General features: G+C 40.6%; 5 protein-coding genes across 11 annotated transcripts; 2 read left to right on the top strand and 3 right to left on the bottom strand.

Annotated features, from left to right (window-relative positions):
* Positions 1-2,832: 2,832 nt before the first annotated feature.
* LOC116222179 lies at positions 2,833-11,227 on the bottom strand. Of its 2 annotated transcripts, none has more exons than XM_031575451.2 (6): positions 10,875-11,227; positions 4,577-4,700; positions 3,956-4,204; positions 3,656-3,821; positions 3,400-3,548; positions 2,833-3,181 (listed from the first exon to the last, which is right to left on the bottom strand). In XM_031575451.2, the coding sequence occupies exons 1-6, from the start codon at positions 11,169-11,171 to the stop codon at positions 3,003-3,005; spliced, it is 1,164 nt and encodes a 387-aa protein (XP_031431311.1). In that variant the 5' UTR covers positions 11,172-11,227; the 3' UTR covers positions 2,833-3,002. The 2 variants fall into 2 exon arrangements, with proteins under 2 accessions (XP_031431311.1, XP_031431312.1); XM_031575452.2 differs by having other exon boundaries at positions 2,994-3,143.
* Positions 4,836-10,865, bottom strand: LOC116222178. Of its 2 annotated transcripts, none has more exons than XR_004164509.2 (2): positions 5,733-10,865; positions 4,836-5,337 (listed from the first exon to the last, which is right to left on the bottom strand). XR_004164509.2 is itself a non-coding variant. In XM_031575450.2 (2 exons), the coding sequence occupies exon 2, from the start codon at positions 9,433-9,435 to the stop codon at positions 6,049-6,051; it is 3,387 nt and encodes a 1,128-aa protein (XP_031431310.1). In that variant the 5' UTR covers positions 9,436-9,668; positions 10,056-10,865; the 3' UTR covers positions 5,664-6,048. The 2 variants fall into 2 exon arrangements, 1 of the variants encoding a protein (XP_031431310.1); XM_031575450.2 differs by lacking the exon at positions 4,836-5,337 and having other exon boundaries at positions 5,664-9,668; positions 10,056-10,865.
* Positions 11,228-11,769: 542 nt separating the features above from the next.
* Positions 11,770-14,889, top strand: glrx2 (glutaredoxin 2). Of its 5 annotated transcripts, none has more exons than XM_012839491.3 (4): positions 11,770-11,925; positions 12,837-12,897; positions 12,994-13,170; positions 14,413-14,889. In XM_012839491.3, the coding sequence occupies exons 2-4, from the start codon at positions 12,838-12,840 to the stop codon at positions 14,554-14,556; spliced, it is 381 nt and encodes a 126-aa protein (XP_012694945.1). In that variant the 5' UTR covers positions 11,770-11,925; position 12,837; the 3' UTR covers positions 14,557-14,889. The 5 variants fall into 5 exon arrangements, with proteins under 5 accessions (XP_012694945.1, XP_012694941.1, XP_012694943.1 ...); XM_012839487.2 differs by lacking the exon at positions 11,770-11,925 and adding an exon at positions 11,932-12,154; XM_012839489.2 differs by lacking the exon at positions 11,770-11,925 and adding an exon at positions 11,932-12,279.
* A 311-nt stretch (positions 14,890-15,200) lies between these two features.
* Positions 15,201-21,946, top strand: uchl5 (ubiquitin carboxyl-terminal hydrolase L5). The gene is made up of 11 exons (XM_012839622.3): positions 15,201-15,435; positions 16,171-16,234; positions 16,792-16,897; positions 17,125-17,250; positions 17,466-17,527; positions 17,672-17,802; positions 18,045-18,108; positions 18,285-18,387; positions 18,703-18,816; positions 19,410-19,508; positions 19,790-21,946. The coding sequence occupies exons 1-11, from the start codon at positions 15,360-15,362 to the stop codon at positions 19,832-19,834; spliced, it is 990 nt and encodes a 329-aa protein (XP_012695076.1). The 5' UTR covers positions 15,201-15,359; the 3' UTR covers positions 19,835-21,946.
* A 172-nt stretch (positions 21,947-22,118) lies between these two features.
* LOC105910690 (regulator of G-protein signaling 2-like) lies at positions 22,119-24,236 on the bottom strand. The gene is made up of 5 exons (XM_012839418.3): positions 24,031-24,236; positions 23,679-23,750; positions 23,428-23,489; positions 23,095-23,261; positions 22,119-23,008 (listed from the first exon to the last, which is right to left on the bottom strand). The coding sequence occupies exons 1-5, from the start codon at positions 24,117-24,119 to the stop codon at positions 22,811-22,813; spliced, it is 588 nt and encodes a 195-aa protein (XP_012694872.2). The 5' UTR covers positions 24,120-24,236; the 3' UTR covers positions 22,119-22,810.
* Between the last annotated feature and the right edge of the window lie 279 nt (positions 24,237-24,515).

Here is a 24,515-nt window from a genome sequence, read left to right as displayed (position 1 = left end):
AAGTACTGAGACAACGAAATGCAGTTTAGCATCCAACCAGAAGTGCAAAATAGCAATAAAAGTGCAAAGTATGTGCATATGTAAAGTGGAATAAGTGAATAAATAAATAGATATCTACAGTAAGAAATAGATATGTAATATGAACAGAATTGGGACTAGCAGCAATTGAGGTAAGAAGTTTAGATATGATAAGTATATAAAAAGTGCAGGTGTAAGTATTAGTGGTGGCAATAAGTGAAATTAAGTGAATGAGGTAGTAGTAATATAATGTTTAAGAAGTATTGTATGACGTAAATACGATGAATACAGTTAATACAGTAATAAGTGGGATATACAGTAGTAAAAAAAGACATTCTGGTGCAAATGTTCAGTGGCTGGAGGAGGGTGTGTGGCAGTCAAGCCAGGGTGGAGGGGGGGGGGGGGGGGGGGGGGAAGTACAGTGCAAATGTTCAAGACATTCTGGTGCAAATGTTCAGTGGCTAGAAGAGGGTGTGTGGCAGTCAAGCCAGGGTGGAGGGGGGAAGTACAGTAAAAGGGGTATTTGTGTGTGTGGCTGGGGGGGCTATCACCGTGGTGCAAATTCAGTAGGGTGACAGCCGCAGGGATGAAGCTGTTCCTGAACCTGCTGGTCCGGGAACGGAGGACCCTGTACCGCCTCCCAGAGGTAACATGGACAAGGGCTTTACTGATATGGGATATAGGGCTTCACTGAGTCCCTTAAGGTTTAAAAGTACTTTCTCAATTGCTTTAATCAACGTGTACTTGCTATTTGTTATGTTTTGGGTCTTGGGGCCTGGACCTAGCACATTTGGTGCCCTAGGCAAGCCCCCCTCTTCAAGAACTATTTCCTACCTACTGGTTTCCATTTACAGTGCAATCCTTCTGGCCTGCCTCACTGCAAAGGCATCAATCACACCAAACCTAATGTTGATATTATTACTCAAATGTTTATTTCATGACACAACGAAAATTACGCAAATTGCTGTACAGCTGAACTTGCACTATGTTTTGCTAAAAATAGCCTGATGACAGTTTCGACTGAATGGCAATACTGAACGTCACACCCCTTCACTGGCTAGCTAACGTTAGCTAACTGTCAAGATTACATTACATGACATGATATGCTAGCATGATCCATTCGCTAAAGTTGACCATACAATAAAAATTGCATACCTTTTCCTTGGCACGTTTCTCTTTTTCTTCTTCTTTTCTTCTCTTTTTGTACTGCACCCCGGATGGCTTTTGCCTCTTCATAGTTCTCTAGTCTTCTGACAACACAACTTAAAGGGCCCATCGTATGCCCATTTTTCCACAAGTTGATATGGTTCCTTGGGGTCTCAATGAAATGTTTGTAACATATTTTGGTCAAAATACCACAAGAATCATTTCAAACAGCACCCTTTTTACCCTGTCAAAAACACCTCCCCACAGATTGACCTGTTTTGAGTGCCTGTTCCTTTAAATGCTAATGAGCCAGCTCCCCCCTCCCCCTCCCCCTCCTCCACGAGATGCGCTCGCCTAGCTGCTGCCTGCCCAGCTAGCCATTACCTTTGTAGAAATATGGCTACTGCAGATGAAGATAGCGTCGTGCAACCATATCGTTTTGAACCAGAGTCAGACCCTGAACAAGAAGAGGCTCCCGAACAAGTTCGAGAAGTTAGGGCTCAACAGGACGTTTCTGAATGGTAAGTTAACTTTGTCACTTCTACATTTTTTTTTGTTTGTACATAGGCTAAGGTCTTACAGTCTTGTTAGCGGTTTTGAGAGCATAGTGGTGCTAGAGATTCGAGTACGTGAATAGTTTGTGCATGTATGAGTATGTAGCAAATGCAGTGTGTTTATGTAAGTTACTGTTTGTGAAAGTGTTTGTGTAAATGCAAGTAACGGGAACGCCATAAAGATATAAATGCTACATGAGTAAAGTTCCATCTGTAAACTAAAGTGTTATCTTACAACAGTAATTGACCAAGCAGGGGTGGGGGTAACATTTTTACCTCCATTAATTAGCGTTTAAACCTTGTTTACTTATTAAATCGTTGTATTTGATGACTTATGACTTATTTGATGACTTATGTCTGTAATATGAACACAACTTTCAAATAAACTTTACCTGCAAAGTTGTCACTTTTTAAAACTCTGTTTATACAGGTGTATTTGTGGCAAGTGTGATCAAATGCCTACGGAGCCTGAGCATGTATGCTGCAGGGAGATACCACAGGTAGTGTGAATTCATTTTGAATGGCACAGTAAATATGAAGTCATCATCTGTTTTATATTCCATGTCACTTACACTTTCAATATTCAAGGTTACAAGAAGACTACTGCAGCTTCAGAACCCAACTACATGTATGGTCGATCACCCAGGTCTTGAACCTGTGTATTTGAACGTGTACTCACTACAGAATGCATCAAATGTTTAGAGGGCAGATTATGGGCCTTTACGTCTAAGAGGAATAGAGCAGTAAGTTTTTTTTTTTTATGCATGAGTTAGTCATTTCTGCAATACAAATATGACTGAGGAAAAAAATACAATAAATGACCCTTCCCTCTGTATTACTTTGCTAACTGCTCATTTTACACGCGTCAAATGTTGACATGTTACTTATCAAACACTAAAGGCACACAAAACTGTTTCTATACACTTTTATTGTCAGAAAGATTGCTAGAAAGAATGCCACAGTGCTTTTTAAAAATAGTTATTAAATGTAATAGCTGGTACATATGTAATAAATACAAAAAAAAGTATAATAAAAACATTGATTACAAAATTACACTTTGTGCCATCTGTAGCCATACTGTAAACAAAGGAATACTTTATATATGTGTATCACCTTTTATTCTCTTATACAATGTAAACTTTGCTTAGACGTTACAGGTATTTGGCGTACAGAAGCTTTGTTAGCTGGTGTTGGGGCTATCTGGGCCGGAGAATCAGGGTGGTCCTGCCGTCCTGCTCCAGATACGAAGAGTGTTCCCTGATGCTCAAGGAAGGTATACGGGGTTCAGACCTGCCCTTGATTGAACCTTGACACATAGCTGGCTACAACTTCCCGCTTGTCAGGTTTGTCAAACTGGGCAGAGAGATCCGCGGGTATTGGGATCTTCAGCACCTCATTCACATATGGGGCCGGGTCCTGAAAAACCTTGTGAAAGATGAGGTCCAACAGGTTATCCACGTACTCTGTAATACAAAAAAAAATCAAAAACTTTTACATTGTTTTTATTTATTGTTTATATTGTATTTATTATTTTATTTTTATAATTATTTTGCAATTATATTATTCTATTTATTATGAAGACCATTTAAAGACAGCAGTTAATGTATATGTTATTTAAGTTTCACATACTGTTTGTACATTGTTTGACTTGGTGGAATTTCAAATAAAGCCTGTGACTCACGGAAGGTTGGCTCTGCTTTCACCGGCTTTGCAGTGCACTCGCCCTTCTTGTATTTTGGGAAGTTCACTTTAAATAGCGGCTCACCAGCTGAACTTGTTGCTTGGGGACGCCCAGCATTTTCATTGAAATGCAGGACTGCCAGGTAGAGTCTTTGGGGAGAAAATAATACTTATAAGAGCATGTGTGTATGCGTGTATAATAGTTTGTATAATACATAATAGGTATACATTTCTTTGAAAAATGATCGTACTGTTACCTGCATAACATTCCAAGAAAAGGAAAGTTTTTGTGCGCAAAACGCAGAATGACGCTGTGGAAAGACTCCAACGACGAGGTCTGGTAGTGAGGGCTCAGCTTCCCCACATCTTTCAGAACCCTCTTGTTGGTCAACACCTTCTCTAATCTGCTGAAGGCTGGTGTCCCTGTAAAAAAAAGGGGGAAAACATAACTATAGATTCAAAATGATTATGGCATTGGTTATTAGGTTTGTTTATATATATGTATTTATACATATAACACAAGCCTTACATTTACAATGCAAATTGGGTGAACATACCTGCCGTCAACCATTTGCTCTTGTCCCTTGAAATGCGTAGCGGATGCAAACACTGGGGGAAAACAGGGTCATCATGGGAGTGGATGTCTTGGACATGGTTAAGGAGGGAGGTCCACTTTGCCACTCTCTCTGGCCCTGATGTTGATGTAGCGGCTGTCCAATAGATGTGTTTTTTTATGCTGGGGAGCCACTTCTTCAGTTTCTCACATTCTTTGTTCTGGGCAATCTTGACAAGTTTCTTCAACAGTCCTAATGATAAAAATAACATTTTAGTCATGCACGGACACCTTATCATCATCATCATCATTATTATTTATTCAGGGTGAATTGACTGAGCACAGGGCTCTTTTGCAGCAATGCCCTAATTGAGGGTACATAATACAGATGAACAATAAATAAATAAATGAATGAAATGTGCAAGGGATTCGCTTTATTCTCCTTACAAAGTGATTATTTATATTTTAGTTTCAAACTGTACATATTGTAAAAGTAAAGGGTCCAAGGTTGCTGTGGGTGTTAGTTTTATGTTTGTAGGACAAAAACATGGGGCAGCTTGGGGCTGGAAGAGTTAACACGGAGACACAATCAATGACATGATGAAGTAACTGAGGGTAAACAAACCTGTACTTTTGTAGTGAGGTCGCAGTGTTTTCACAGAAAGCTGCGTGCCAACTGTGCACATCTTTGGTCGATCCGTTTGGCAGGCTACATGATGTACCCTAGCACACTGTCCAGATGTGCTTGCCTAAACAATAAGAGCAGCAATGTTATTAGATTAGATTCAACTTTATTGTCATTGCACAGAGTACTGAGGCAACGAAATGCAGTTAGCATCTAACCAGAAGTGCAAAATCAGAAGAGTGCAGAGTATGTGCAAAGTGGTAATATAAAAATGTATAAATAGAATATATACAGTATGGAATAAGATACAAGTGATATGAACAGTAAGCAGCATGTTTTGGTAAATGCAGGTGAGTCTCTTAGCTGCTAACCACGTCGTTCATGAACAAAAAAAGTGCCCATTTAACATGTATGACCCCATCATTGTTGTGTCGAAGGTGTCAACAGGAGGGCTAATTGCCTTGAATCATATTTGCAGGCAGACTATTAACACCTCCACCCCAACACAAGCATTTTCACAAAGGAATGTTTTTTGGATGAGAGAACTATTTTTCATAAAGACATTATATACTTCGACACAAATTCCTCTCCATAGACATCCAAACAAACTATCTGTCAAGTTCTCAGGTGTTTTCTGACTACTCTCTGGCCCAACTTGAAAACGGCCTGGTGCATTAATCCCAAAGGACGCACGGGACAACTCGTTCCAACTCAGAATGATTTTTATTTCTTTTACTGGTTGGCTCATTTAGGTTGAAAACCTTAAAAACACAAAAAGCACAAGTTATACAAAAAATTCAAATACATTTCAAACAATTTCAGTACCAAGTACCAAGGCTTACAACAGTTGGAATTGCTGCAACAATCCCAACTAATGACAGAGTGACTGTTTAATGACTGCAAATAGTATGCAGCATAGGTGTTTAAGAAAAGCACTTCAAACATCATTGTTCAATTTATAATCAACAAAATATACTCAAACAAAAGACCAAACTCACTTGCATGCAGCAAGCTGATAAGCATGCTGCCTGTATGCTGTGTGCTGCTTGGTTAGTATCATTACACAAATCAAATCAACTTATAGAACCATCAATGATTATAACAGCACTTTCAACAGCAAATAATCATCGCAATAAAACCCAATAAGTTACTGTACCAGTGGCTTCTTTGGTTGCACCACGAGTAGATCCTTTTCGTGTGTCTCTCTCTGCTGAAATGTTTGCTGGAGTGTTTACTGAGAGACCTCCTTTCCTTCTCAGGTGTTCCCACTTAAAATAATGAGCAGGCTGCACTGACCTGCTAGTGGTGCATTGTGGGACTTGCAGTTGTTTAAGCACAGTCAACCGAAATGTTCATTTCAACTCAACACCTCCCACTTGAGCTCCTGGTTTTTCAAACCCAGGGAGGTCACACCAGTCTCTCAAGCCTCAGACTTGTTCACTTGGTCCAGACATGGCTTGGCCCCAACAAAGTTAGTGCCAGGGTCTGAACACAGTTTCCTGAGTGAATCCCCTAGGTGAAGTGAACCTCTGGTATGCCAGCGGGAATCCTTTTGATGACTGGTCACTCACCACATCAGTGTGTATGGCTCTGGAGGCCATGCAACAGAACACAATTCCCCACACTTTGCGTCTCACTCTTTTCTTCACTTCATAAGGGCCGAACAGGTCCATGGTTGTGAAGTCACTCACCCAGGCTTTTTTCCTCGTTCTGAGAAGGGTCCCAGCCACTCCCTTGGTCCTTTTCTTGAGAGACATTGCCTCCCACTTTGACGGACCTCTGGTCTGGCCCTTCTTCTCGCGCCACTTATGTGCTGCTTGCCCCACCCAGCCGATGACCTTGACCAGTTTGGACAAGCTACTGAAGTTCCTCACTTTCACAAGCTTTTTGATTACCCAGCCAGCAGGTTTCCTTTTTGGAAGAGAAGGACTTGGGTTTGATGCAGTTCTTTCCTCTGGAATTTCACTTCTCAGGTTCTCCTGAAGAGTCTGCATGTTTTCTTTTTTCTGGCCAATTTTTGCTTGAGCTCTTGTCACTACAGCTGTGAATGCCTTCCTCTGGAGTTTGTTTACACTCTCCCTGGCATTAGCTGCAACCTCTCCAGCAGACTTTTTAGGCCACTTGTCTACTGACCACTTCAGGAGGTCTGGTCCATTCTGCCACGTGGTCAGCTTACCGCCTCCACCTTCCTGGAACACTTTCCTGACAAGGATTGCCCCTTTCTGTTTGGCAGATGTAACTAAGCCAACTGGGTCGTATAGTCCAGCTACTTGGCTTAGGAGTCCCCTCCTAGTCAGAGGGTTAGGCGTCTCTGGTCTCACCTCCTGTTTTAGAAAATCCTTGCCATCCCTCATCTTCTTTTTCCCTGCTTCACCTGCAGGTTGAGTTGAATGAGGGTTTGGTGCCACCAGATGGCTTACGTACCACTCTGGTCCTTTCCACTTCTGTTGTAACTGGGCTGCCTCAGTTGTTGAACTCCTGAGGATTTCCTCATACTTGACAGCAGCTGTCCTCATGGAGCGAGCAAAGTGTGTTTTGGACTCGTGTGCTGCCACTTGTACTTCCTCAAACAAGTCGGGGTGTGCTCCGCCCACTGTCTTACCCAATGGACTTTCCCACAAGACAAGATCTCCTACAACTCTCAGCCTCTGCGGAGCGAGTCTTCCCTCTCGGTGGCTAATGAGGAGTTCAACTTCTTTTGGCCTTCTCAATTCCTCAAGCTCGACCTCTGGGAAGAATTTCTGCAACTTCCTAGGTTCAATCACTTTGTGCACTTTGGCAATTTCATCCAGGCCGTAGCAGACAAGTTCATGTGCCCTCTCTGTTCCTCGAGGAGTTTTGACTCTGACTTTGAGCACATATCTTTTAGTGTTCACCTTCATGGTCATTCCACCAACCCCGTGCACAACTAAGGTTATCTTCTCACTTTGTAACCTCAGCCTGTCAGCAGCCTTATGGGTAATGTAGTTAGTGTCAGATCCAAGGTCAACCAAAGTCCCAATCTTCTGCCCTGCATTTGCAGTGACCTTCATCAGCATCATGATGACAGGAAGTTCAGACAGCCCCTTTTTCTCTAAAAGCTCTGACTGGTCTTTAGCATTGCTGGTAACTGCGGTTTTGCTGGTGAAAGCCTTTTTGCACTGTTCTGCTAGTTCTGGGGAAAGTTCAGACAAGAACTCCTCTTGTTCTTCTGTTAGCTTGCTTTTACCTCTGCTGCCTTTTCCACTCTGTTCCTCACCCATTTTTAGTTCTCCTTTTGGGCAGAGAAAGTAATGGTGGTCTGGGGTGCCTCCTCCCTCTTTACAGTCTTTATTTCTGCATAGGAAGGTATCTCTGCAATATCCATCGTCATCATGGCATCCAAGACATTTTATGCACGCTCCCAGCTTTTCTAAGACAGATCTCTTTTCAGGTAGCTTCAGCCATTTAAACTTCCTACAGAAGAAGATTTTGTTTTTGTGTCCACCATCACCACACACACCACACACATCCTCCAGCTCTCCTTTCTCTGTGGTTCTTGTTGAAGCATATTTTCGCTCATATCTATTTTCTGGATGGTCTGATTTCTCCATCTTCTCCACAGTCCTTAGCTGTTCAAGCCTCTCTAGGATTTCTTCCTGTTTTTTTAGGAATTTTAAGAGCATGCCAAAGTGGTTGTCTGAAGTGACATCATTTGCAGGGTCGACCATAAACTTTAACCAGTCTCTTAATATAAAGTCAGGTAACTTACTCTCAATAGATTTTATTACCAGTGGGTTATTCATGGCTCCGGAGTTTCCCAGCTCTGTGAGATCTGCTAGGGCCCTCTCCACAGACTGTATGAGGTCAATGACTTTCCTTGGCTGGTTCCCCCTCACATGTGGCATCTTCTCCAGCTCCTCAAGGATTTCTATGGCGATGGTTGACTTGTTGCCATACCTGTTCTCCATGACTCTGAAGATATCCTCAGCAGTGTTGTTGGTTGAAAGTCTGAGGTCCTTTGAAATCTTGTCCTCCACACTACCCAGGAGCTGAATTTTCTTGACTTCAGGTGATCCCGTTGGCTCTCCTTGCCTTTGTAGGCTCTCCCAGTCTTTCCTCCATCTGTGGTATTCTCTTTTGCATCCATTGAAGATGGGCAGAGTGGTTGGCTTGATCTTCACAATTGGTGTGGCTGGTGTGGGCAGTGCTCTCCCCCTCCCAGCTCCTGAAGCTTCTGCGGCTAGTGTTTGTTCTGCAATTCTACGTGCAGTGACGAATTCAGCTTTTCTATGTTCAAGCCTGTTGCTAGCCGTTCTCAGATTCTTGACTCTGTTGTCTAGCTCATCCTTTGATAACGCAGGGATCCATCGCTCCCAAGCTGACATCACTGGAGTGAGCTCCTTTAGCCGCTTCAGTAAGAGGGTCAGGTGCACTTCATAGCACTCCACATTAGTACTTTCCACAACTACACCATTTGCTTGATCAAAGGCATTTTCTGCTTCTAAGATTGCCATTTCGAGTTCATTTTTGCCATACCTTGACCACAGGTTCGTCTGGACAGTATCTTTTACTTCTTCAAATTTTGTTTCAGCTTCATTTTCTGTCCTTTTAATGTCGCGCTCTTGCTGCTTTTCAAGCACTACTTCTTCCTCTTCCTCCTCCTCCTCCTCTTCTGGCTTTTTAATCTCAGCCAGTAGTCCAATCCTGCAGTCATCATTGGCATCAAGCAGTTGTCTAAAACAGTGTGAGAGTTTAATGAACTCCTCCTTTAACTCTGCTTCAAGCATGCTGCTTACCCCTCTGGAAATGAAGTTGGCCTGTCTGGTGAAGCTGCTTTTTGCAGTGGTCCTCTCTCTTTTGAGCTGCTTGACCGTCTTCCCCAGCGCGTCTTCTGCCATCTTTATTTCCTCTGCGTCAACAGCTTGTCTCTGGATGTCTGAAGCCGTTTATCCTCAGTCCAGGCTGCTTCGCGTGGTTTTCAACTGTCAAGTTCTCAGGTGTTTTCTGACTACTCTCTGGCCCAACTTGAAAACGGCCTGGTGCATTAATCCCAAAGGACGCACGGGACAACTCGTTCCAACTCAGAATGATTTTTATTTCTTTTACTGGTTGGCTCATTTAGGTTGAAAACCTTAAAAACACAAAAAGCACAAGTTATACAAAAAATTCAAATACATTTCAAACAATTTCAGTACCAAGTACCAAGGCTTACAACAGTTGGAATTGCTGCAACAATCCCAACTAATGACAGAGTGACTGTTTAATGACTGCAAATAGTATGCAGCATAGGTGTTTAAGAAAAGCACTTCAAACATCATTGTTCAATTTATAATCAACAAAATATACTCAAACAAAAGACCAAACTCACTTGCATGCAGCAAGCTGATAAGCATGCTGCCTGTATGCTGCTTGGTTAGTATCATTACACAAATCAATCAACTTATAGAACCATCAATGATTATAACAGCACTTTCAACAGCAAATAATCATCGCAATAAAACCCAATAAGTTACTGTACCAGTGGCTTCTTTGGTTGCACCACGAGTAGATCCTTTTCGTGTGTCTCTCTCTGCTGAAATGTTTGCTGGAGTGTTTACTGAGAGACCTCCTTTCCTTCTCAGGTGTTCCCACTTAAAATAATGAGCAGGCTGCACTGACCTGCTAGTGGTGCATTGTGGGACTTGCAGTTGTTTAAGCACAGTCAACCGAAATGTTCATTTCAACTCAACACTATCTACTGTATAAGTAAGCCTAGATTAAAATAGGCTAGCATAACTGTTCACACAAAAATTCGTTGGCCATATCTTTAGTGATTGATATACATCAGCTGGCTCCTACACACTACAAGATGCTAATGTCGCTAAGTTTTACACAAAGCCTATAATTTCACTGCCAGGTTATTTTAGTGTTAACATCTCGAAGTCCTAACAAATAGTTCACAGAAATGTTCTTGCTGTTTGCGGTAGGCACTATATACCCATGCAAACGTAAATTATCACACCTATTACATCCAAACGAACTGCTGTACAAGGCAGACATGACTAGCCTAATGCATCACATTGCCAACAGAAAAATTCAACACATTGGCCACATTTCTAGCGAACTTCTAACTGATACAGCTATATACACCAGCTGGCTCCGAGGCAAGGTCTTACACGCTAATGTTAAAAAAGTTATAGTTATTTTTTAACTAAAGGTTATTGTTCGCGAAAATTACACATACTAGTTCCCCAAAACGCAACAATGCTAACATCCCCCATCAACATTCCTAACGTCCCTAACCACCCACACTAAATGGTCAATGCACGTACCAGAATTATTTTTAAAAAATACTTACATTTCCCTCGTCTGAAATGCGACGGATAGATGGTACTGAAACCGCTTGCAAGGTCAATCTTGTTGCGAGTCCAGCGTTATATTGACCCAGGTTGGCAAAACAGTCCAATTCAAAATGGTTTGCGCACACAAACAGAATTTTGCCAATTCTTTCCGGGACATTGCATTCAAAAATGAAATCCATCCATTTCGCTCTTGTCTCTTCTGAGGCTGGAACATTCTGTATAGATCTGTGAGGATCTGTGCAGCCGACCACAGCGCATCTTGAGGACTTTGTTTGCTGCTTCGTTTGCTGCATGCTGCTAGCTAGCTATTCAAAGTATATCTGAGCTTTGCAATAACGGCTTTGATGCCCTCTGGCAAATGTCTTATATGTAACGAGTGTGTGTGTGGGGGGGGGGGGGCTGGGGATGAGGTGGGGGGTGGGCCAAGGCCATGTAGGGAACCTCCCAATGTGTTGTGACAGGCCAACACACGGGAATCTCATTCGCAGACTCAATCATGACGTTTCTGACCAAGAGGAACCATAACAAAGATCGCCAATGTTTTTTTTCCAGCGGTTTTGGGTTGGTAGACATGCCAGATACCCAAATTAACGTGGAGAAGCACTAAAAAAGTGGAATTTTCATAATATGGCCCCTTTAAAGCCGAAGTGGTTCCCCTACCTCTTTAGATTTTTGGCTAATTTTTCCCTTATGTTAGATTTCTTTTTTTATGTCAAAATATTGGTTGGAGATATAGAAGGGGGAGCAAAAAACTCTGCCCAGCAAAAATAAATAAATAATAATAATATATATATTTATGTTTTTGCTGGGTGCAGTTTTGGCGCCCCCCTCTGGGTAGCGCTCTAGGCAACCACCTATGTCGCCTGTAGGAAGCTCCGCCCCTGTTTCTATAAATAACCTTAATACATTTTTTTAATAAACTCCTGTAACAGTATTGGTGGCTGCTAAAATCTTCCTCCCTGACAACGGGTGGCGATATACACAGCTAAATGTATCTTTCACATCAATAACAACTATCAACACATCCGGTTAATAATTCCCTTGAAGGTACGAACATGTGAAGCGTGACGGACTTTGATCGTTGAGCTTTCAGTTAATATAGTCTGAAACGACTTACCTCGTGTGCCTTTCTGCTGCATGTATTAACGTCTGCTCGCCTATTTGGTAACGGTTGTGAGCGCATTTAATCGCAGGCTGTTGGCAATCAGCGGCTAGGCAGAATGCTTGCGAGAGGATGCCTGGCAAAGCTCACATTGGGTGTTATTCTTAGACAAAGGTCAATTTTGTTATTCTTCTTTTCATTTAGAGGTCAGCGAGGTTTAGTGTGTCTTCGTGCTTACTGGTCTCCTGACTAACATCTTTAAAGAATGCGTAGTCAAGTTTTTTTCACTCACCATCAAGGTATGCCAGGTAACAAAAGATAGACGGCTAACGTCAACTCTCAACTCTTGCTGTAGCTAACGTAAGAAGTTACTTAAAGTTGCCAAGGAATAGGTGTTTGGTTACGCCTCAAATTAGATAACGAACCTGCAAAGCCTATATTTAGGAAAGTATTAACCTACATTCTGTATGTTTGCGCTTTCCCGTCTGTAGAGCAAAGTGTCAGGTTTTAATTCAGTTGACACCATGCTTTTCTGAATCTTCCGTTCGTGAAGAACATTCATCTCTGCAGATTTCTAAAACCTCTGTATAACCTCAGCTACTTATCGTGTCATTAATAATTTATTAACCCTGCCATTTTAAGAATTACGATGGACCCTAAAGTTGCCTCTTTAGTCTTACTTACATTAGCACTCTCTATTCCCGTGAGACTTTATTCCTTCCGGACGATAACAATCATGAGGTTGCTGTTGTTTTCTAAAAATCTAGTTAACTTCAATCGGGTTCGATTGGTGTGATATTGAATGATGTTGCATCTTGTAACGTTAGTAATTGTGCTCTCCTATGTGCTTCTGTAGGATGGGGAATTTGTCAACATCCGGAGCTCTGTCAAGCCCCCCCTGTACTAAGTTTGTTCAGGTAAACCTCATTTCATTCCACAGTTTACATATTAGCCTACGCATATGAAAACAAAGTCATTTACCGGGCATTGGTGGCATTTTCTCGTTCCCACAGGATGTGGTGTCTCGTAACTGTGTCGTCATATTCTCTAAAACATCTTGTCCATACTGCAAGATGGCCAAGAATGTGTTCAATGAAATAGGTGCCACCTACAAAGTGATCGAATTGGATCAGCACAGTGATGGCAGGCAACTCCAGGAGGCATTGGCACAAATGACTGGTGCAAAGACGGTAAGGAATTCACTCTTAATTGCATAAAGCTCTGCACTTAACCCTACTGTCTTCCATTTTGTTAGTGGCAACTTGACTGTAGGTTGGGGTTTGTTTACAGTGTCTTTGTGTTCTCTGTAAAATTGTAGTGAATTATTGACTGAAAAATGCGTTGATCCATGTGAGACTTCTAAAGTTATGAATAGATTATGCATGAGCAGCATCTAGCAATGTTATTATACAGCAACATACTATCATTAATGTTTCATTAAGATATGATCAGAGGGTGGTGGAGTATGTACAGTATGCAGGTTTCAAGCTCACACTGTAGCAGAAAAAAACAAAACTTTAAAGTAACAATTTGACACTTTTTGAGGTATGGTTTTAAAGGTAACTAGTTTTGGTACCATTCTCATTCATTTTGATAGCATATGGTCATGTGAAGGACAGTTAAACACCTGTGTCTTTCCCACTAGACATCCAAGATATGCCCTATGTAGTTCTTTGTACCGGCTTGGAAAACCCTGCAAAAATGGTTATACTGCTAAAAGACACCAGTTAGTGTGTTGGCAAGCTTCTATCAGTGTCAACTGGGCTGTTGGTGGTGTTTGCAAGGTTTTTGCATGCCTTTTAGGTAGTAAGCTTGCTTGTTTTGGAACAGAACTCCTTATTGCTGTTTTAAAGATCTGGATTGGCAGTTGATGAGCTGATGTGTGTAGATAGCTGACCAGTTATTAATGTGACGAGAGTGACTTGCATTGTCAGTGAATAATAATCCTTATGCAACAATGTATTTAATGTAATGTAATGTCGCCTGGATGTTTTATTTTTCTTCCATTTCTTCAATTTGAAGACAATAGGGCAACATGCTTTTTATACTATGTTTTAATGTTATGATTTAGTAAGTCACTTTGGACTAAAGCGTCTGTTAAATACTATAACTATCTAGGCAAGGCAAGTTTATTTATAGAACATTTTTCATGCACAGAGGCAATTTAATGTGCTTTACATAAATAATAGCAAAAGGAACATCCAAATAAAAAATATAGACAAAGCGTTTAAGAGTGCAAACAAATAAAGGATGAAGCCCAATAAAGCGGCCATTTTTTCTATAGCTGTTAGCTGTCCTCTCATTCACAACAGTGTAGTCCAAGTTGCCTGTATTCCTACTGGTTTGAAAAGAACAACCTCCTTCTCTGTGATAAGAATTGTAGTAAGCATCTTGAACAAGGACACCTGTTTTTTTTTCTTCTGGCATTTCAGGTTCCCAGAGTCTTCATCAATGGCCAGTGCATCGGCGGGGGCTCAGACACTAAGGAGCTACACCAGCAGGGAAAGTTGCTGCCATTGATAGAGCAGTGCACCCCCTGCTGTTCCTCAGAGGGCTCAGGTTCAGGCAGCGGGTAGCCTCTCTCCAGTCACAAGAAATCAATCACCAACTCCTGTAACATGTCCCCCCCAGCCAGAGCGATTTTCTTTTTTTTATATATATATTTTTTTTTATTAGATCCTGATTGTCTTTCTTTCTGATATAGTGTACGTTTGTATTTATTTTACTGTAATGCATGACAATAGCCTACCTCATACATCAGGAATGTACAGCTGTATTTTAATAAATGAGTGTCCAACAAGATGGCTTGTGTATCACTTACTTTCCATCTTTTAAATTGTACCTTGTACATGGGGAGAAGTTATTTTGTTATTTTACTTGATGTACAATAAATAAGGCAATACTTTTAATATGGCTATCTGTTTAATGGATGGAGATGCATTCCATTAATTTGGATACAGCCTGCAAAACGAGGCTGGGTTTTATGGTATTTCAAGGTTCAATAATATGGACATATTCAACATTAGTAAGCATGATCGTAATATTTGTAACGTGTGACTGTGTTTAAAAATGCATGGCTAATACTAGAACGTGGTTAAAGCATGTGTTTAAATGAGACCACACCTGATGTTGATTAGATAGGAAACCATGCCATTCGACGTATTCAGTGAGGCCGTCTGAGATTGGTCTCAAGATTTCACAGCAAGTCTTCGGATTGGTCCCATGTGCAACCCGAAAAGGCTGCCGGGAATTATGCGGCGTGTGTAGTTATCCGTGACTGCTTGGTAGCCAACTAAATTTGAAAGAGCTGGAGTCTGTATAATATAGTATTATCTCGTATATGTAACGGTTTTATTGAGAAAATAAATACATCTCTGAAATGGCCGGAAGCGCTGGAGAATGGTGTTTGATGGAAAGTGACCCAGGGGTTTTCACAGAACTGATAAAAGGATTTGGTGAGTCAGTGTGGGTAACCTGAGCTAATGGCTAAGATGGCTAACGTTTTGATTAGCAAGCTAGCGCCCTCTTTACATGCACATTATGCTAACTATCATTTGAATTTAGTTACAGGCAAGCATTGCATGTATACATATCCCCTTTGTCCTGCAGCAATTGGTTTAAATCTCTACGATATCATTCCCCCCTCCAGTGTATTGTTGCTGGTGGCCTCAGCATTTTCTTTTAACCAACCGCATAAAGATAATGTAATCGCTAGCTAGATAGCTAAAATCGGTCAGATATAGCTATATATATATATATATATATATATATATGTCTATGGCTTTATCTATTGCTTTTTAGCAATCTAGCTAGTCGGGATGATTCAGGTAAGTTAAACTCCTTACCCAGGTAAATGTTGCTACGTATTGCGTTTGATTAAGTCTTTTAAAACTGAAACATGACATTGTAATTCATTGACAGGAGACACTGTTTAACGCAAATGAATCGCTATCTAAATGGATCATCAATAGCTTGGTGTCCTATGCCACTGGTTTAACGTTATCTGTTAACATTTACTATTGTTATTGTGTTGTAATGCGATGGAATGTTATTTGTTTAGTACTAATTACATACCATTATTAAACACTCAACTTCATTTTGAAAATAATTTTCATCCCTGTGAAGATATCCATCCTAAGTTGTAAAAGAATGTGAAGGTAGTTAATCGCCATCTACTTTCTACAATACAGGATGCAAAGGAGCACAGGTGGAGGAGATATGGAGTATGGAACCAGAAAACTTTGAGAATCTGAAGTGAGTTAATTCAGCTCTAATGTTGGCTTTGCATGTTATGGCAATGGTGTCCATGAGTAACCGAGAGTAGTTGCAAGTAATTGAGCTGCTTTTTTTCATCATGATTTAATTATGAGTGCCACCTCAAAATATCAGTTTGAGCTCCATAATGTGACAGTCCTGCGACATGTCTTCAGTGACATGAAAATGTTGTTTGATAACACTTTTTGTGATTTAGGCTGCACATTTTGGCAGTTGAGACTGTTCTCTGTTCAGTTATTGGAAAACAAACCTTGAACAAAAGTCTGATCTCAGGAAGCACTACATAACCAAATGCAGTCATGGCTAGACAATAACTAAGTGGATAAACTGATAAAGTGGATACAAAGTTTTGTCTAATGTTAGCCGCTCATAGACTTAACAGATTTATGGCAAACATGAGCAAAGTTTGATATTTACCATTTGACAACACACCTTCTGTTGACATAATTGCAGAATTCATTATACATCATTTGATATAATGTCAAGGTAGCATATGCAAACTTTATATGGTCCTCCTGTGTTCTTCTCGCTTACAGGCCTGTTCATGGACTGATTTTCCTTTTCAAGTGGCAGCCTGGTGAAGAGCCAGCTGGCTCAATTGTTCAGGATTCAAGACTTGACCACATATTCTTTGCCAAACAGGTGTCTGTGCATTTCCTTTTTTCTAAGGATAGTCTTTTTGCCCAGACTAATTCAATGGGACAGTTTTTAATATCCCTTCAAACAGTATAGGTAAATGCTTAACTGTTTGAATGAACTAAGTGTGATGTACTTTTTTCTCTTAATATGATTCTTACCCATCAAGTTCAGTATAAATTAGTGGGATGCTAATTGTTTTTTATTCTGCATCTGTTTGATTGCGTTTCCAGGTCATTAACAATGCCTGTGCGACTCAGGCTATTGTCAGCGTGTTATTAAACTGCACACACCAAGACGTGCTCCTTGGAGATACATTGACTGAGTTCAAAGAGTTCTCCTTAAGTTTCGATGCTGCTGTAAGTTTTTGCTCCAAAGAATTTTCCTGTGGCTCAGACATTGTGTGCGCACACATGTAGTGTGTTTGTGTGATACTACTTAAGCAATTACATTAGAAATGTGTTTTTTTTTTGTTGTTGTTGTGTTTTTTTTTTGTTTTTTTTTACATTCTTTTTCTGTTGCCATGTAATAAAAGTAGGCCTTTTGGTAGTAATTTGAATAGCTTTCATTTCAGATGAAAGGCCTGGCTCTGAGCAATTCTGAAGTCATACGTCAAGTCCACAATGGTTTTGCAAGGTGATGCCTGTTCATTGTGCCTAAACAACATTGAACAATGCCCTCACAGCTTTGTATGCACACACTGAAAATGGAAAATACAGATAAAGTATTACATCAAAGGACCCAAGGAACATGTGTATAACTGTTTTTTATCACTTGCAGACAACAGATGTTTGAGTTTGATGCAAAGTCATCAGCGAAAGATGAAGACGCCTTCCATTTTGTGAGCTATGTCCCTGTCAACGGCAGACTCTATGAGCTGGATGGCCTTCGCGAGGGACCAATAGACCTCGGTATGTTGACGAGCTCCATTTCTAAGTTCTCCAGCGTCTAACTGTATTGGGTCCACAGATATTGTGTTGTTTAACACTAGGCGCTCATAAAGTTGTGTTAAAATTCTGTTTGTCTACTTTTGAGATTAGGGTAACTTTTGAGAGGTTAGGTAAGGACTCCTGGGTCTGTCTGATTAGCAGATTAGACTCGACAAGGCCTTAGCCACAGCTGTGCCACTCACATAGTTACTTTTCCTCTCAAGGTGTATGTAATCAAGACGACTGGATTAACGCAGTGCGACCAGTCATTGAGAAAAGAATACAGAAGTAAGTATGTTATTTTGTCATTTAATAAGCATACCAGTCTACCATATATAGGCATATATGTCTCCCTAGCGGACAGAGAGCGCACCAGATTCCTTTAGCGTGCCTTTCTGTACTCCTGATAATCTGATGCTTAGGTAGTTCACTCCAATTAATTTCTCCATCGCTCTGTCTTTAAGGTACAGTGAAGGAGAAATCCGCTTCAACCTGATGGCCATCGTCTCAGATCGTAAAATGATCTACGAACGCAAGATCACAGAACTACAGACCCAACTCACAGAGGTAAGACCTCCTCCACCACAGCTATCACAACCCAGTCCCATTCACTTCCACCTTGACTGGTCAGTCAACAAATCGCAAGTTTCTTGTGCAAATGTTTTTAACGTTGTTTTTTATTGTTTGAAATGTGATGTTTCATCACAGCCTATGGTATACTAGAGTCTATAAATCATTTCCTATGATGGTGAAGAACTTGGATGGTGCTGTTATGATCGTCTGTTAATAGATCGTTATTGATAACTTTAGGGCTTGGTCAATGTGAAAGGAATGTTGGGGATGTCTTTGCAGATTGTTTTTAGATATTATTTCTTTATGCAGGAAGAGCCCATGGACACTGACCAGAGCAGCAATTTATTCAGCTCCATCCAGTCCGAGATTGCCAAGTACCAGCTCCTGATTGAGGAGGAGAACCAGAAACTCAAGAGATACAAAGTAGGTTCTGATTTAGATATTGTCTGGTGATGGTGTCTGTTGTAGTAGTGATGTTGCAATGGAAGAGGATGGAGGATGATTTATGAATTGATGGTTGGGCTTTTACTAGGGCTGAACGATTAATTGCATTTGCGATTTAATCGCGATATGATAGAACGCGATTTTCTAACCGCAACGTTCGCGATTAAAAAACGTGGTCTAAAAAAAAAAAAAAAAAAACTTAAAAACTTAAATGCACAGTGGCAACGCCACCTATTTGTTGTTCTTGTTTCTGTAATGAGCAGTTAAATAAAAATGTAAAATGTGGGAAAGAATATTTTACACTAAATGTATCTAATATTGTGTTGGTCATATTTAAATCATTCATTTTGTTTTGTTGGGAAAAAAAGAGGATACAAAAAAAAAATCGCATATTAAATCGCAATCGCAATATTTTGGTAAAAAATCGCAATTAGATTATTTTCCCAAATCGTTCAGCCCTAGCTTTTACTCAGCAAAACGTCATCAGAACTTCAGGACAAAATCTTCATGTATGTATTGTTTTACTATTTTCCCATTGAGATGTAATCCAAAGCTGTCATACTTCTCTTCAGATTGAAAACATCCGAAGGAAGCACAACTATTTGCCTTTCATCATGGAACTACTGAAGACACTGGCAGAGTATCAGCAGTTGATACCTTTGGTGGAAAAAGTGAGTTTGGCAGTCCATATGCGAGTTTCTTTGGTGCTGCATGAATTGTGTTGGATGCTGTATATATCCTTTCCACTAGAGGGCAGTATACCCACTTTATTACAGTTTGAGACATATCTGGTGTTGGAAGAAATGAGCCTCACTATTTAATATATGCTGTGCAACTATGGTTTTGAAATGTCATTCACATAATCTTCCAGGAAGGGATTATAAATTAATCAAGACTACCATTCTGCAGTCATGTGTAAATCATTCTTAACTATTTTTGTTCTTTCCCCCAGGCAAAGGAAAAACAAAGTGCCAAAAAGATCCAAGAGGCGAAGTGATGTCTCGCCGTCGTCATCATCGTGTCATGTCATGTGTGTTTGTGTGTGTGTGTGTGTGTGTGTGTGTGTGTGTGTGTGTGTGTGTGTGTGTGTGTGCAAGAGAGTGGTTGAGTTCATAGCACCCTGCCGGTTCACTCTCGCCTTCCCAGCCATCCACCCAATACTAGTACAAGGAGTAGAACAAGCACTCTGGACGGTCACTGTCATTCTCACATAAATGTTCATCCACCGCAAGTGTATGCATGCAGGAAAAAAGATAATAAACCTGGATTATTTTCATATGAACTTCATGTGTGTTTACCAATGTCATGACTACACTGCATTAATTCAACAAGGGCAAAGGACGTGCATTATATGTGAAGTATACACATTCCACTCCATATTGGCTGACTTTTAGACTTTTTGTATCCTGACTAAGCCACTTTGTCTTTAAGGGGCTGATGTCTGTGTCACATGAAAACTGAAAGCAGAACCTTTAGAGGTTTTCAGATGATGAACTCCCTCCAAACGGAAACTCTTTACAGTTGTTATTTGAATCAAGAAGCTGACCGATTTAGACAGAGCGGTACGACTGGTTCCCAACTTGGCAGACGTCGACAGGGGAAGTGACGCACGCTCATGAGTGGGCCCACCGCGGTCAGACCAAAGACGCACGCCGACACCAGGCACACATGTCCAAACGCGCTTGCTCACGCTCACTGACCTCCCACAACGTTGCAATAGTCACATGGGTCATGATCCCAGCAGGGTTGTTTTTACAGCGGATGCAAATAGATCAGATCGCTAATTCACATCAGAGCTGGAAGTTGTGTGAAGTTTTCAGAAGCCAAGTGTTTATTGCAGGAAAGGGGTCCCAGTTGGATTTATTCTATTTCTCTGGTTCTGTTTTTTTAATGTTTTTATTACTGTCACTTGGTACACAGAGCTTTGTGTTATGCATGACTGTAATTTTTTTGTTCCTGTTTTGTTTTCTCCTAGTAGAGTAGATACTCCGTCTAAGAGGGTTAATGTCAAGGGTACAGCATACAGCCTGATATCTTGGTGGTGAACCATTCTTTTTTGTTGTATGTTCAACCTCTCTATTTGGGAATGTGTGTCAACATGGAGCTGTGTATTGATGTGCTCACTCGCCGCTTTGTTTTGTCTTTGCATGTGTGAAGTGCAACAATAGGTTATCTGTTTTCATTTACTGTTTGTTTACAATAAGCTACATTTTCAGCCAAACCACTGGACACTTTTATAGTGGCATTAGATGAAGGCGATAAGAGTTTCACAATCACAAACATCTGAATGGAAAAAACAAGTGTCGACTTCCTTGTGCTAATTTTAACAATAGAGCATGTGTGAGGCACATCAACAAACGTGAATTCATACCTGGGGGGAAAAAAAATTAAGTCGTCTCCTGATGTTGCCAAGCGCTCAATTTTTCCAGTCATAAGTGTGGCCTGTGTAATGTGATGGGTTGCTGCCAAGATAAGGTGTACCAAGGCAACCACAGCCAAGAGATAAATCCAACCGTTTGGAGAAAAAAACTCCTTTGAAGTGTATATTAAAACTACTCAACAAAGCTCTTACCCTATTTGCGTCCTGTTTGAGAACACTGAGGCATCTGAAGGGGCATTTAGTAGGTACTGTATGATACGTACTATTTGATATGTTTGGTCTGTATTAGTGTATGTTAGGCTATTTGTTCTGCTCTCATGTCTGCTGTTCATCAGTTCTGTGAATATGAGCTTTGCCAGTGGACAGAAATAGTCAAACAGAGAAGGTGTCTGTTTAGTGTCGCGCAGGGCGATGAGCTCATGTATGCAAAGCGATTTGAAAATAGAGAAGAGCTGTAGAGCCAGCATGTTCCCAGCCTCACACAGACATCACTGAGGTCTTGTTGCGTCTGATCTTGAGTCTGTTCCTATTTGTGCTCGGAAGAAAGATGCAGTCAGCAAATGTATTTTTGGGTAGCTTGAGAAGGATATCCACTCAACCAGTAAAAAAATATTTCTGTTCCTTATCTGTCATGTTATAAAAAGGCTGGTGGACATATTGATTGCATTGGTGTTAATATTACAACTCACTTTAAGTGTCACCTTTAAAATAAAAAAAAGTTTACCTGTAGACTCCCTCATTCTTTTTACCACTGTGATCATCATATGTGTATTTCATACTTTCAGTCAGTAACATGCAATGCAAATCTGAAATGTCTAACCTACCCCATTGAACCTTTGGATCAGTTCAAGTTATTTTTCAGATGTTAAATGATGTGTTAAAAATAGAGCAGCACAAACTGTTTGGTTTGCAACGTCACATATTATTGATGGTAAAAATACAGTCAGGTCATAACATAAAACTCCTTTCATCCAAAAGTGTGCTCTGGCAGTCCAGCTGCCTCCGTTAAGATCAGGGGGATTCCGTGGGTGAAACCATAAAAGGAATTTCCCTTGTGTCCTCTTCAGTGGCACTGGCAGAGAAGTTCCCACAGACCCCGGAGTGCGTAAACTAAAACTCTGTTTATCTTGATGCAAATGTAGTACATTATGGAAACGCCAACGAAAGTGGCCAAATGGTGCAATGGAAATTCTAAATGCAGTTATGACAGATTAAACATTAATACTTGGCAGACCCAAACATTGTACCATATTTACATAAACAAAGACATCTTTATAACTCTCCTTCCATATAAAATAAATAAAAGTATATTAAAAAAAAAAGATTTTGCAGGATTAAATGTTAGCTGTTCACAGTCGTATGCCACACATCAGCGGACCAGAGACCACATTCAACATTAGTGGAGGGGAAAATCTCACTTGAGTGTTCTTTTCCTGGCATGGCGAATCAGTCAACATCCCATATTTGGCATTTTGCACCAAAAAAAAAGGCCACCAGTTGCTGGTATGGCCTTGCAAGGCATCTTGTCAAACACCCCCAACATTGTAAAAGTATGCTGGAAGCATTTCAGCTACAGATCTCCGCTCCATGTTTTCATTGAGCCTTCAAAGATCTGTCCCTCTGCTTTGCCACTGTGTGGAGGTCACTGTAGAGTGAGGAGAGGATGAAGCGAGGATAGCAGTTGTTCTCCATCAAGCCGTACACTTTGGTCTGGGCAGCACGGAAGCATGACAAAGATGGGATGTGCAGAGACTGTTCAATGGCATCTCTTGTGTAGAAGTCCAGGTTGACCTAAAAATCATTCAGAATATATTTAATTAGCAAACTGTTTTATATGTGTTGGATTATGCTAATTTAATGGCAGCGTTAAAACGTACCTCTTTTGGCGATTCACACTTGATGAACTCTTCATAGATGCTTCTGGCCCTAGAGGCAAGCTTGTTGGGTGACTTTAGTTGTTGGAAGTCTTCACAGGCGAGCCAAAACTCCAAATTCTCCTCACAGAACTCTGACTTTAGGAAGACTTGAAAGGCGATTCTCCCATCTAAATTGATGGAGAAGGACGAATCTTATCAGAACTAAGCAGAGTGTACATAATCTCAGGTTACATTCTGATGAAGCTGTGTTCCCACCCCGTGCATAGGAAGTGCAATGCAAGCACCTTGTGTAAATGAGATAAGGAGAGATAATAAAAAGCATGTATCACTCACATCTACTACTCAGTAGTTTGTCCAGTGACTGGGCCCACTGGTCCAGCTCATCAACTGTTGGCCTGAGCAATGGAAAAAAACACACTTGTGATAAGATACACGTAAATGAATTGCATCATTCACTATGACTTGCCCATGCACTTTAACAGTCTCTGTTAGGACACAATTTAGATGTTAGGGAATGTTACAGGAATTAAGTTAACTCTACAAAGCACAATGGTAACAAATACGGAAATAGGTTTTTGCCTTACTTGTTATATCTTTTTCTTGGTGAAGTTGAGTTCTTCAGTAAATAGCTTAATCGTGTCCTCCAGTTTCTATTCCTGTTAGCATTAACAATATTCAAAGAATTAGTCCAAAACAGCATGGATCATTTGTGTTGTGTGTACAGTAAACCATTAATTATCCACTGTCCAAACATTGTTACTAATGTATAAATAGTATTTAGTATTAGTAATTAATTATGATAAAACAATTTAAATTGCTGTTCATTTTCTTATGAGGTACTTACATCATATATTGAGTAATTATTTAAGAAGTTGTAATTGGTGAATGAAAAACATTCTGAAGTCTTTAAAAGCCCATAAAAAACAAATTACTTACTTATTTGCATTTTTGTCCATGTGGATATCGGAACTATTTATACACATCACGCATGCCATCTCTCTCAAACACACAGTGGCTTCTCTCATGGTTCAGAGGCTGCTCAGGCGCTGTTGAAATCAAAGCTTGATCTCCCTTGCAGTCATGACGGATATTTATGCACAGCCCTGCTACGTCGGCAAGGGTTGGTCGGGCTGGGCCGGATCTGCCATTCTGATTGGTTGCTCTGTGTAAATGTTTACCTTGGTGTATTAAAACACAGACCCACACTCAAACACCTTACACACACACACACACATACACATATACACAAACATTCACTGTTAGGTACAATGTAATTTGGCAAGATCTGGAATTGAATATAACTGGCAGCATTGAGGTGATATTGGCAGTGACCCTTTGGACTATAAATAGAACTGACCTTACAATGAGGATAAGCGTTTAGCTACACACCAGCCTTTGGAGAGTTTGTACACTGTCCCTTT

The sequence above is a fragment of the Clupea harengus genome, chromosome 10 (genome assembly GCF_900700415.2).
Source record: "Clupea harengus chromosome 10, Ch_v2.0.2, whole genome shotgun sequence".
NCBI lineage: Eukaryota > Metazoa > Chordata > Actinopteri > Clupeiformes > Clupeidae > Clupea > Clupea harengus.
Note: the sequence above shows the minus strand (reverse complement) of the source record. Positions and strands in the feature narration are given on the sequence as shown.

What these genes read in the sequence shown, in the direction of transcription:
- LOC116222178 (XM_031575450.2), bottom strand. Translation starts at nt 9,435, where the DNA reads ATGGCAGAAGACGCGCTGGGGAAGACGGTCAAGCAGCTCAAAAGAGAG.
- LOC116222179 (XM_031575451.2), bottom strand. Translation starts at nt 11,171, where the DNA reads ATGCAGCAAACGAAGCAGCAAACAAAGTCCTCAAGATGCGCTGTGGTC. An exon ending in GCATTTCAGACGAGGGAAAT is followed by an intron (nt 4,701 to 10,874) that starts GTAAGTATTTTT and finishes CTTATTGTTTAG; the next exon opens with GCAAGCACATCTGGACAGTG. An exon ending in GAAAGCAGAGCCAACCTTCC is followed by an intron (nt 3,182 to 3,399) that starts GTGAGTCACAGG and finishes TTTGTATTACAG; the next exon opens with AGTACGTGGATAACCTGTTG.
- glrx2 (XM_031575454.2), top strand. Translation starts at nt 12,630, where the DNA reads ATGGACCCTAAAGTTGCCTCTTTAGTCTTACTTACATTAGCACTCTCT. An exon ending in CCTGTACTAAGTTTGTTCAG is followed by an intron (nt 12,898 to 12,993) that starts GTAAACCTCATT and finishes TCGTTCCCACAG; the next exon opens with GATGTGGTGTCTCGTAACTG. An exon ending in AAATGACTGGTGCAAAGACG is followed by an intron (nt 13,171 to 14,412) that starts GTAAGGAATTCA and finishes CTGGCATTTCAG; the next exon opens with GTTCCCAGAGTCTTCATCAA.
- uchl5 (XM_012839622.3), top strand. Translation starts at nt 15,360, where the DNA reads ATGGCCGGAAGCGCTGGAGAATGGTGTTTGATGGAAAGTGACCCAGGG. An exon ending in GTCCACAATGGTTTTGCAAG is followed by an intron (nt 17,528 to 17,671) that starts GTGATGCCTGTT and finishes TATCACTTGCAG; the next exon opens with ACAACAGATGTTTGAGTTTG. An exon ending in TACAGACCCAACTCACAGAG is followed by an intron (nt 18,388 to 18,702) that starts GTAAGACCTCCT and finishes TTCTTTATGCAG; the next exon opens with GAAGAGCCCATGGACACTGA.
- LOC105910690 (XM_012839418.3), bottom strand. Translation starts at nt 24,119, where the DNA reads ATGAGAGAAGCCACTGTGTGTTTGAGAGAGATGGCATGCGTGATGTGT. An exon ending in ATGGACAAAAATGCAAATAA is followed by an intron (nt 23,751 to 24,030) that starts GTAAGTAATTTG and finishes TAATGCTAACAG; the next exon opens with GAATAGAAACTGGAGGACAC. An exon ending in AGTGTGAATCGCCAAAAGAG is followed by an intron (nt 23,009 to 23,094) that starts GTACGTTTTAAC and finishes AATGATTTTTAG; the next exon opens with GTCAACCTGGACTTCTACAC.